This window comes from Olea europaea, unplaced genomic scaffold, assembly GCF_002742605.1.
Source record: "Olea europaea var. sylvestris unplaced genomic scaffold, O_europaea_v1 scaffold2376, whole genome shotgun sequence".
NCBI classification, from domain to species: domain Eukaryota; kingdom Viridiplantae; phylum Streptophyta; class Magnoliopsida; order Lamiales; family Oleaceae; genus Olea; species Olea europaea.
In genome coordinates, this window is record NW_019241902.1 from 43,286 (window position 1) to 55,856 (window position 12,571).

The 12,571-nt window shown below is 32.8% G+C and overlaps 2 protein-coding genes across 2 annotated transcripts; one reads left to right on the plus strand and one right to left on the minus strand.

Moving 5' to 3' along the window:
• Positions 1-231: 231 nt before the first annotated feature.
• On the minus strand, positions 232-888 carry LOC111381801. Its single transcript, XM_023005632.1, has 2 exons — positions 838-888; positions 232-795 (listed from the first exon to the last, which is right to left on the minus strand). The coding sequence occupies exons 1-2, from the start codon at positions 886-888 to the stop codon at positions 232-234; spliced, it is 615 nt and encodes a 204-aa protein (XP_022861400.1).
• Positions 889-6,400: 5,512 nt separating this feature from the next.
• Positions 6,401-6,704, plus strand: LOC111381799 (NADH dehydrogenase [ubiquinone] 1 alpha subcomplex subunit 1-like). The gene is made up of 2 exons (XM_023005629.1): positions 6,401-6,503; positions 6,604-6,704. The coding sequence occupies exons 1-2, from the start codon at positions 6,401-6,403 to the stop codon at positions 6,702-6,704; spliced, it is 204 nt and encodes a 67-aa protein (XP_022861397.1).
• Positions 6,705-12,571: the final 5,867 nt, after the last annotated feature.

Below are 12,571 nucleotides of genomic sequence, written 5' to 3' on the forward strand. Positions count from 1 at the left end.
TGTACAATTCAAAGCGATATGCCCCGGCTTACCACATCAGAAACATATGTTCTTCCCAAATAAGCATTTGCCCCTATGTGGTTTATTACACCTAGGACAAAGTGTAATAACCCCATTTGTCCCACCAATGTGAACTCCTGTGCTCGGTCCTTTATTCGGCCAGTTATGTTTGTCCTTGCTTTGATCATTCAACTTTCTTCTTTCCCATGACTCTTTGCCCTATTGAGAATACTATTCAAATGTAGTCCTTTGATATGAAATAGTATGAGCCCTCTCCAACATTTCTCGGTATGAAGTGAAACGGTGAGACATAATGATTATACCGATCTCTGGTTGTAGTCCATTTTCAAACCTTCTGATCTTTTTAACTTCCGTATCCACTAAGTACGGGGCATACCTTGAGAGTTGTTCAATCTGCCTCTCATAATCAATAAGTGAGAATTTTCCCTTTCTAAGCTGTAGGAACTCTGATTCTTTGAAATCTCTCAGGGCTTGTGGGAAGTACTTTGCCATCACTTCATCTTTAAACTGCTCCCAAGTTAGGTCACGCTGCTGTTCTTCCGTCCCAGTGCATGAGACAGATTCCCACCAGTGACTAACTGCTTCAACAAACATGAATTCTGCGCATGGTATCTTTTGTGCATCCGTACAAGCAATGTGTTGAAAGATGCGCTCCAAACCTCTAATCCACTCTTCAACAGTTAGTGGGTCGGAACCACCATTGAAAGTCAGAGGCTTGTACCTACGAAACTGCTCAACCACTGAGATGGCTCTAGAGACAAATGAAGGTGCACTCTGTGGTGGCAGTGCTTAACTCGGTCTGATCAAATGTTGTACCGCTCGCAATAATTCACGTACCAAATTTGTGTGCGTAGGTGGTGGTGCCATTTCCTAAAGGAATTTAATAGTAAGTCATCCGTTACATACTAGTTCCGAGCCTAACATGTTATGCTTAAGTTTTGTAAGGTGATATAGCGTATTTTATACTCGAGTATACATTTACATAAGGAATAAAATCAAGCATTAAATGATAAATAAAACATCAGGAAGGAAGACTTTTTTATGTCATGAAACTTAAAAGTAGGCAATACTAGATGTAAGGTTACACTAAAAATTTGAATTTAATACTTCATTTCCTCACCAATTACATACCTTAGGGGTGTCGGAGGGTGGCCGATTGGTGGTTGTGTGCCGATAATCCTTTCATCTTATACTTGCTTTAAGAAAATGGATAATTCGCATATAACCACGTTTAACTTAATAGTTTTTGGCATTATTCTCATTCATTTAAAATGATCTTTTTTTTTAGATCACTGTTCACGTTGAAACTAGTTTAAATTATTATTTAAATATATAGAAAAATTATTAATATCTAATATTTAACAAAGAAACACATCTTTAAAATTATATCTTAAGAAAATTATTAATAATTAATAAATATCAACATACGCGTAACAATTTTAAATTCATCTAATTCTCGTCTAAACGATTATATACAATCATTTGAAATAGTTATTTAAGATAGACAATCATCTTTTTTTAAAAAAATTTCTTCCACTATTCACAGGGTGAACAGTGACCCGTCACTGTTCATTTTATTTATTTATTTATTTTTATAATACATATAATGCACATACTCTTTTTATGTTAACAAAAACACCGAGACACAAACAAATTAGTGCACACACTATTATATACACACACATATAAGTACAACATAAACATTCACACGCAGACAAAAGGAGAAGATTGCTTTGACATATCAAATCATTTTTTTTAAACGTTTGAATTCGAATTTCAACAATTCAATAAAATAATATTAAAATCTAATAACTTATTTCAATTCACCATTCCCAGAATTCTTTCCATGCATTCGTTATATTTCCAGTACATATATGCAGAGGTTTGAGTGATTTAAATATAGATCCTTATGGCAAGAACTCAGTACTGTATTCCCTTTAAGTAAAATCGTATTTCTAAGAGTCTACAGAATCGATTTTAAAACACTTAACTCTGATACCATTCTGTAACGTCCCAATTTTTTTCTTTAAAATTTAAGTTGCTACCAAACATTTCTTCAAAAATAAAATGGGTTTATAATAATGTTATCCTGAAATAAAATAGTGTCAAGTGAAAGAGTAAAAGTTTTAATACATATATTCCTTTCATGCGTTTTATACAATTGACGCAACCACTAAGTATTTTACAACTTTTAAAACATACATGTCTGATTTTAATTGAAGTATGTAGCACCATGCATACTTTCTGTTTTTATAAAGTGTACAGCACCATACATGTATTCAATCATTGAATTTAAATCTTTTAATGATATCTGACCAAAAAAAATATATAACTGTTGACGTTTATGAAGCCACTTGTCCGTTTTAGCATTCAATAGTTTTAAAATGCCAGAAAGGTAAGATGGGATTTAAACCAAATGTCATAAATCTTAATTGAAATTCGAAGTGCAATTTAAACATTTAAAGAGATGGGAATGTTAATAACCTAGAAAACATGCAACTAAATTTTTAGCGAACTTGTCCAAATAATTAAATTAAACATAAGTGTCTATTGCAATAACATTAAATAGAAATAAAGTTACGTGCTAGATTTTAGAGTTTTGTCCCATGAAATGAGGCACAACCACACCATCGAGCTGCCGCACTCTGACACGACTCGTACTAACCTGTAAGGTAGGGAAAAGGGATGAGTATAAAGAATACTCAGTAGGACACGATTAATGGTGCGATCCCGAATAAAATATTCAATCATGTGTCAAAATAATCATACCATCATATCATATCTTTAGATTCCATTAAGAGCTCATATCATATCATATTTTTGGTACTGGATGGCCATTTCATATCATATCATATCATAACTTTCATGACTATAACATTTATCAACATGAAGAAATAAATTAAACGGAACTAACCACTTGCACCTTGTAATCCTACCTTAACTGATGAAAAGAGTTTTCTTGAAAGAAAGACAGTAGATTCCCGATCAAGACTTCTTCTTTTTTTTTTGTTCAAGAAAATACATCACAGCTCTCTTATTCCTAACGTGAAACACTTATTATGGTAGACAAAGCTTCTCCCCGTTTGTACCATCTATCATATTTATATGATATAATAAAGTCACACGTTTTTCTATAATTTACTTATTTCCTTCTAGTTACACACAAGTCAACCAATTGATTTTAACTCAAACAAGGAAATTACCAATCTCAATCAAATACAGTTGATGTAATGGGGGGTACAAGATATGATTTTCGTGTATTTCCAAGATGTTGACAATACTATAATATTTTTATATCATTCCTACCATAAAAGAGAGAAAATTCCTTTATTCTAGCTATATCCAATCTACACGGGTCTATACGTGATATATAAATTCCCAAAATCAATGTAATTAAATAATTTTAAATTTATAATAATTGACAATTCTTGTCACTCCCCCAAATTAAAGTAAATAAATTATTTTAAAAATGAAACTTCCTCATCTATCAACATCGAATCATGACCAACTGGGAAATATATTTCTCTATTCTTTTTCAACAATATAGCTCACGTGGGAATGGAAATTCTTAAAATGAATAATTTATTATAAATTTAGACAATATCTTTTAGCCTAAAAAAATAGACATAACTTGCTCAGAATAATTATTTCTCGAGTCCAATGTACTTTATTTAATACGAGCTGCATAACGAGCCCAACATCGATATATAAAATCTCGTTCTATCGATACTTAATTATTTAGCCTAAGTAAAATATGAATTTAAAAGCTATTCCATTTTAGTCCTCAAGTCTTCAAAATATAAAATATAGCATACACTTTTATTCTAAAATTTTGGGGCGTTACAGATTTGAAATCTCAGAGTTTCATTCGTTGCACCAGAATTTGGGTCAAGGTGGAGATTATTATGTTTGTGACCCAAACTAGGGTAGATTATTTTGAAAATAAATTGTTTCCTTATTTTCTTGTAGGAAAAATTGTTTCTTTATATTTCACGTGATTTTTATAGAAATGTATTATTTTCTTATTTTACATTATTTCTATCTTTATGCTAAGCCATGTATCTATAAATAGTGGTCTCCTCTTTCAATTTTTTTCAAGCAAGAATTGTTGAGTTATTGTATTTCTCTTCATATTATTGATTAATAAAATGTCGTGCTTCTGCGATTAACTCTCTTTGTTAATTTCTTTACTTTTAAATTTTGTTTCTCGTTGCGATCTTCATTACTTCATATCGGGCCGTTAATCTCATTCAATACAATCCTTCCAGATCCAACACATTGAAAACTAGTGATGACTTTTGATAAGTATGTTTTTGGACACTTATTTAATACCTAATATGCTTATAATTGAAAAAAAATGAATGAAATTCTACTCACAATTAGGTAACATTTGCTTTTGTATGCCAAAAATATCAATGGAATGAGAACAAGGCAAAATAAGGAGAAAAGGACTAAAATTGTGCAAAAACTTGAAGTTGGGGGGACCAAAATGAACAAATGCAGAAAGTTAAAGGACCTTGGATGCAATTTATGGAGGACAAAATTGAAATGAAAGTCAAAATTTAAGGACCAAATTTGATGCAATCAAAGTTGAAGCACTAGGCTTGCAATTCTTTTGGGACCAAACTGATGAAAAAGAAAAAGAAGGATAAGGCGCATGCCTTTAGCTCAAATTTTGGGCAACCGAGAACAAACAAAAAGCTAAGGCACGCGCCTCAGTTTGAAATGAAAAACTTGTGCGCACATTTTAATTTCTTCAGGTCTTCTTCTTGCAATTTGACTATGATGGTTTTTACACTTTTTAACATCATTTTCACCCTTTGGAACCATTCTTTTTCATCTTGAAAGAAAACCCTAGCCTCTCTTCTTCTTGGTTTCGTTGTTCATTTCTTTTTCTCTTCTTTTACTTTTCATTTTATTGGTATTTTGGAGCACTACAAGGAAAGTAAATCAAAGAAATGTGAAGATTAATTGAGGAACTCAAGATTCAAGCAAATTAAACCAAAAAGGGGGTTTATCTTAAATCTTGGATTTTTTTTATTATTTTCAATCATTTGTGGATGAATATTATCCTTTGTTATCACATATATAATATGGGCTAATTTCTTGTATTGGGATTTATGGTAGTAACTTAATTTAGCTTTAATTAATTTCAATATTTTACCCTTTGATATTAATTTGTTTATTTTCATGTGTTTCTACTATTGCATTTTCATTTATGTGGCCAATAAATGATTGTGTTTAGTGATTTGTATATCGTTTGAGAGAATATTGTGCATTTTAGATCAAATAGTAGAAATCCTAAATTTGTGTAGGTGATAGAGATATACCACTATCCCTAGGTGACCCATTGAGTTATTTTTTCAAGGATTTAATGCAGTTGTTTGATTTTAATCGATATAGAGATATAGTAGGTTAAATCAATTAGCTAGGGTTAATTTCACTTGAAAGAGGTAATTGACAAAAATTGAAAAATCGGGTCTAACTTCGTAAATAAGTAGCTTGTCAATTAGCTTGTGGAGAAATTAATTAGGCGACGGTTAAACGAAACCATGAATCCCAACCACGCGTGCTTCCAAAATTTTCAAAAATTTAATATTTTCTTATTTTCTATATTTCTAGTTCTTTTCCAAAACCATAATTTTATTGTTAGAATCAAATGAATTAGAGTTGTGTAATCGAAAGTAAACATTCCTCAAGAGATCAACAATCCGGATTCAAAAAGTCCACTTTATTACTTGAACTCAACCTGTGCACTTGCGGTGTTGTATTTTAGCGAACAATTCTCCATAAGATCGGCAAGGGTAATCTTTCCACATTTGCTAGTATCCAACCGATAGAACTGTTTACAAATTTGTAAGATTTTTTTCTTCGAAACCATGCCCGTCTCCTTGAGCTTGTAAATAATGTACTCTTGACTTGTTGCTATATACCAAGTGAAAGGAAAACCAAATAAAAAAGAAAAGAAAAGAAAAAAGCAAAACTTAAAATGCAATTCTTTGAAATAAATTACAATATATTCACCATCTCAACAAATTCATAACACATTTGAGGTTTTCACTCGACAAGAACATCGGAGTCGAAGTCGAAGCAGGAGTCGAGATCGGAGGTTTCTTGAGAGTTATCTGATTCAGGGATTTCCCTTATGATTTGGATTTTTGTTGCGGGGGTTAAGGTTTTGAATGTAATTAATACGGTAATAGTAGTTTTTAATTAGTTTTAAGGTATTAATCAAATACTTAATTTCTTTAGGTAATATGCCTAATTTTCCCAACATTGAATAACTACGTCTTTCACAATGGGCCGAAGCCCAAAATGGCTAGTGATTTCCATTTTCACATTTTTTGAATCAGCTACTCGAGGAAGAGGTCAAAAAGATATGGTGATGACATGGCTAGAAGCAGTGCTACCTTTGGGAATCATAGCTGGCATGCTTTGTGTGACGGGAAATGCTCAATACTTCATCCACAAAGCTGCCATGGCCCTGTAATTATCAATTTCTCTTTATCTCTTTACATTTTTTTTTCCAGATCCAATTGGTTTGTTTCCTATTGATGAATATGATTGCCGATATTGGATCGTGGCAACTGAAACACATCGAGAATGATGTTTGGGATGTTGCGATGGAAAGACGGGACAGGAAGATCATCGAGATGCTTTCTTCCAGCTTACCTTCTAATTAGTCACTTCTCAGCTTCGGTATTCTCTATTTCCTATTCTTTTCCCTTCATTTCATATTTAGTGTATGTTAATTGGTTACTCTATTCCCTTTTGGTTATGGTTCTAAAATTAGTCAAATTTACTCATTTATACTCATTTACTATCTTGTACCCATGGAGTTGGGGTAACAATAACATGATCGGGCGAGTGCTCTTATTGGGAGCTCTTTAGCATTCAATAAATGGTAGCTCTATAAATATTTTTGAATAATTTAATAAAGCTAACTAAAAATTGATTAAATTACACAACTTGATTTAGTAGCATTTTCTTTATTTTTTTTTAATTTTTAAACATTTATACTATACTAAGTTTTGAAAATTAAATTAATATCTTTATATATTAAAATGCAAAAAAGTTGGCATCAAAATTTTAAATCTTAGTTTCTTTTTAGCTTTATTAAGCCCCTGATTTTTAGTATATATTAGTAAAAGTTGATGAAATATATGATTAAAAAGTTGTTGATCCAATGAAATGTATGGTTAAAATTAATTGTTGACTTTGACTTGAAATTTTTAGTAGAATTTAATCTACATCAAACGAGGGCTAAATGTATTAGATCAATTTTGGTTTTTTTTTTTTCCATCAAATGAGAAATCAACATTCGCAAAATATTATGAATTTATATTCACAAAAATATGATTAAGATCAAAACTTCAAACAAAAGATAAAATTGGTATTTTAAAATTGAAACAAAATTTTTGTCTAAATTAATTTCTTTAAAAAAAAAATAAGGAAACAAAAATAATCATATGTATATAAGTGCAACATTAGAGGGAACGACACTATTGGAAGCTTATGTTGTGAAGGGAGGTTTTTGAAATTTAAGAGGGGTTGTCTCATAACCTCGAGAGTTTCTAAAATTTGCTCAAAATAAACTATATTTCTATAGTTAAAACAGAAAACAGTTTGAGAAGTAGTCTACTTTGTTGACAACTAAAGAGATGACAGACCAAAAAGAAATTAGATCCCTTCAAGGTTGCATTATGTTTTTCTTCTTTTATTCCTAGCACATAACTGAAAAATGCATAAAACAGTCAAAGTCGCTCCTGTTTACGCTCTACTCCTGTGACATTAGATCCCTTCAGCTTCTCTGTATTGGGCATAGGCTAATGGCTATATGGGCTATTATTAATTTGGACTTGGCACAATGTTTAAAAAAAATGAACAGCTACTGGACTTGGGCTGAGGTTGACATGGGCTATAGCCTGTTCCAACCCTGGCCTGGATCCGCCAATGCTGACTCCTGAGTACATGATTGCGGATATAGCACTTAATGATAAATATTTCGTTTCAAATAATTTTATCAAGTCATTGTTGCTCCTTTATTTCATTTCATGTATATATGGGCTGCATCTATATTCTCATAATGTCTGAACCTCAGTTTTCTCTATGCTTTTGGAACCTGACACATATGATGAGCTATCAGTGACACGCTTATAGAGTACATATTTTTGTTGACCATCATATTAACCTATATTTATGCGATTATGGATCCTAACTCCTAGGGGCGGATCCAGGAAATAAGTATATAGGGGCTGAAATCTAAGAAAGTCTGTTTTTTGCATGCATGTGTACGAGAAAACAGGAGGTGCATTCGTGTGTCCCTTCCTATAATACATTATGCTCATACATTCATTTCACCTATGAATTGAAAAATAGGGAATGGCAATAGCTTATAGTCTTTCATTTATGTTGTAAAATTTTCTTTTATTTGGTCAGCATTGTGATCCTTGTAATACTAGTTTGCATTTATGTCAAGTTGTGGAGTCATTCTTAAATAAAAATTCAATGGGCTTTGCAATAGATTGGTTTCGGGTTAAGAGGATGTTGATTTCTATGTGGCTTTAGAAAACATAAGCTGCCCGCTTGGTTTATGTTTTAGTTTTGGATTTTGAGTTCATTTTCAATTTTTTGATTTGGGGATTTGTTTTAAGATTGTTGAAAGAATGTTTGTTTGTTATTTTGAAAATTTGCTTCTCAAAAATAGAAAATTGGAAAACACGTTTAGTTTAAAATTTTGAAAAATTGTTATATGACATTTTGTTTCATAAAATTTGATTATTCAATAAAATTGAAGAATTTTTTGTTAATATCCTATTACGTGATATTTACATTCGAAGTTAGGAATCTTACAATATTTTTTTCTCGCTAAAAAAAAATAAAAAATATTGAGGTAGCAAAATATTTGAAATAAATATAAAACTTAATGCTGTGGACTGAGATTGTTTTTATCTATGTTCATTTAAATACTTTTTAAAAATTTTATATAAATAATCATTGGGAATTTGAATTATTTTTGTTTTTCTATAATTTATTTTTTCAAAATTTTTTATTCTTTAGTTTCTAGAGTTTTATTTTTTTCAAAATTTTAGATTCTATTTTTTTATTTCAAAAATTTTAGTTTTTTATTTTTAAGAATTTTTCATTTTTTTTTTCGTTTTATTTTTTGGAGAATTTTATTAAAATAGGGTTCATCATTAAAAGTCTTTGTCTTTCGTTAATGTTACTAGAATTTTCGTTAATGTTTCCATGTCAATTTAGTCTTTGTCATTAAACGTATGCTACCTAGAATTAACAGGTTTAGTATCTATGTGATGTTCTGGTTCCAAGAAACATGATATTAATGAAAAATGGATTATTAAACCTTTGTACCAAACTCTAGCTGCCTGATTGGACGAATGGAGATACTGACAAAGTGATCCTTCCTGCACATTTCCATTGCTCACTCCCAAATATCTATCTAACCTCTGCAATTCTGTAGCGTATTTTGCTGCTTCAAGACCCGTTCTCATATGAGGTTCGGAAACAATCTCAAGCAAAGGCACTACTGTCCGATTCAAATCAACCTACATGACATCGAAATTATAATGTAAACAACACGTTCGATCCTCATTCTTGCCCAAAAATGCATTTTCGAATAGTGTATTGACGAAAAATGTGCGGTTAAAGAAAAGTTTTGGATTTGCGTGTAATATTATTTTATTGAAGAATGTGTGGCTGAAGTGAGGTCAAATCACTGTTGAAAAATGTATTTCGATGAAAAAAATAGACTCAAACAAGGTGTAAAATCTCAATATTTTAGTGCGAATGTACAATAATGAGCAGCAATTTTGTGTATGCATAAAACTTCAATCGCCAACAAAGATAGACTCCAAAAAAGAATGACAGGCATCACTAAGAATTCAGTAAAGTCGTATTATCAACCTTGGGAAAATAAAATGTCATAAGTAATATCTCAAGTCATAAATCATTCCATGTTAGAATCTTGTATCTTTGAATTTCCATTAGTTACAATTAACCGTGGGCATGTATTTTGCAATTATTGTTGTTGGGTATTGATACCAAATAATCCGAGCGATGATTTAAAACAGTTGTTGGATTATTTATCGACATTATGGACTTAGCTCGACTCGAAAATGAACTACACTTTTGGATCGCTCGGGTTGGGGTTGGATGATTTTTTGGTTAGTTGGACCATTTAGTGATTAATATGAAGTTGGATATTAGATCATTAGTTTAGGTTAATTGGTAGTCCCCCCAATTGGAGTGATCTAAACTAACCTTATATATACCATCTTCTTGCAGCCGTTTTCTTGGTGGTGGTGGGCAAGTGAGTGTTGAGAGAGGGAAGGGCCGAGAGAGGTGAAGGGACAGCCGGCTTGGTGGTTGTTGGAGTGAGTCCTCCATTGTTGCTTTTTCTTCCCCTTATCACCACCACCATCCCTTCTCCTTTGTGGAGTTTGAGAGAGCTTGGGGCAGTCCAAAGTGCAGTGAAAGTTTTGGGATGAGTCGAAATAAATCGGTGTTCGTTTGATTATTTTTTGAACCCGAAATGAAGATTTATCAAGGGATTTTCGCTACAATTGGTATTAGAGCTTGTGTTGTTGATAAATCTGTGATTTTTGGGGGCTATAAACGGGCTGGAAGTGCTCAAAAATGGATTTGAAAATTAGAGGCAGAAGCTGTCTAGTTTTCAAAAATTTTGCTCGGACATGTTTTTGCGTTTTTCGGTGAATCCAAAAAGTGTTTGGAAAAACAGACATCACTAGTAGACTGTGCAGGCGGAGATGAACTTGGATGGGTGGATCGTGGTAGGAGTTGCCGGTGCTAGAGCATGGGAACGCCAGCAGCGCGCGTGAGGGAGTGTGGATCATTTTTTGGCGATGATGTCTTCAAACAAAATGTTTCCAGAAATAAGATGGACCCTGTGGTGTTTTCAGATTTCAATTTCGAGAAATATAGTAAAAGTTGGACGATTTTGCCCTTGGACGTTGGGTGTCGGGTGCTGTTTTTGTGTTGCTACGATTGCTGGTGACTTTAGGATGAACAGTGATGATCCTAAAGTGGTGAATTTGCATATCTCGATACTTACGGACCTTCAGACGTGGTCTGCTTGGTATCATGTTCTTTGCCTTTTATTATTGCAGTTAAAATTATAGTTATGGTAATTATTTATTTTTCTCCTTAAAAGTCATCGTGTGGGGTGATGTTAGGTTTGAGGTTTCCGTGAAGGAATAACTATTGTCTGTTGCTAGACCTAGAAATTATTTGTCTTAAATTCTTTGTGAATTTGTTGTCAATCTTTTCTACAATGTTAGAATTGCATGTGACCTTAGAAAAGTCTATTTGATCATTCTATATGAATTATGTTTATACTTTGCTTGTGGTCAATATTTGGTATTGGTGGTATGTGTATGTCTAAGGCAAGTGTGAAAAATCAAATATGTTTTAATTGGGATAAAATTTGGACATAGTTGAAAGAGAGTGTTCTAGAAATGATAATAAAAGGAAAGATGAGAGGTAAGACGAATGTTGGCTTTAGGGTCGAGTGATGACTTGTGTGAGGTTTATTGAAAGAGTAAACTTGGTTACTGCATTGCATCTGTGTATAATCCTTTTTGCATGTATGTGATCACTGAATTTTGTTGCAATGTTGATATGTTACACTTTCAATATGTTTGATGCGTGTAATTACATGAATTAGAGTGATTTATTACTTTGTGTAATATGTTTGCATGCATAGTGGGTTGAGATTTGTGTCAAACTCTGTTGACTCTGTAAGTGGTACGAGAGTATGGTAGTGAGAGGAAAGATGGGCAGCCGTTTTCTCCTTTATCTTTGTGAGCTTGTGTGGTGTGTGAGATTATGTGAGGCAGCCATGTTAGGGTTATCTTCTTTCTCTTTGTAAGCCTCCTTTGTGAGTGTAGTGAAGTAACTAATTCGATCTTCGATTTTCTTTATGAGTGCCACCTTCACCCTTTCCTTCATGGATTTTTTGAGCATTGGTGTTTGGAGTAACTGTTGTGGTCGTCGTAAGGTATAGATTTGCCATAGTGAGTTTGAGATGCGTTAGTGGTGAGTTGGATGTCTTTTGGTAAGGTGGAATATAGATGACTAGGGGTATTTTGTGGTTTGTACCGGGAGATGTGGAGTGTGACATTTGGATCACGAGTGGAGAGGTGATCAAATGTTGGAATCCTTTATCTGTGAAAGAGACCCTGATTAGGTGGAGTGTGAAAGAGGCACTTCAATCATTTCGTAAGGTAGAGACTTATTGGATCCACATAGGTTGGGAGAAGTGATGTGGTGATAGAGGATTATCCAAAGATCTTAGGATCTATTATGATTTACCAGTTAGACATGAGTTGAGTGATCATCTAGTGAGCACGGTGGGCGATGAGAGAAGGTATGTGTTCTCGAGGTAGGAGTAACACAGAATGGGATATGATAGGTGTTGTGAGATCTTTTTCAGGGGTCATTTATGCATTTGTTGCATATGTGTTTGATCGTGTGTTGATTAACTTGGTGTTAATCTGTGGTTCTATATGAA

Coding starts and splice junctions, on each gene's coding strand:
- LOC111381801 (XM_023005632.1), bottom strand. CDS start 888: ATGGCACCACCACCTACGCACACAAATTTGGTACGTGAATTATTGCGA. Junction 796..837: donor TACGTGAATTATTGCGAGCG/GTACAACATTTG, acceptor CTGCCACCACAG/AGTGCACCTTCATTTGTCTC.
- LOC111381799 (XM_023005629.1), top strand. CDS start 6,401: ATGGTGATGACATGGCTAGAAGCAGTGCTACCTTTGGGAATCATAGCT. Junction 6,504..6,603: donor CATCCACAAAGCTGCCATGG/CCCTGTAATTAT, acceptor ATATTGGATCGT/GGCAACTGAAACACATCGAG.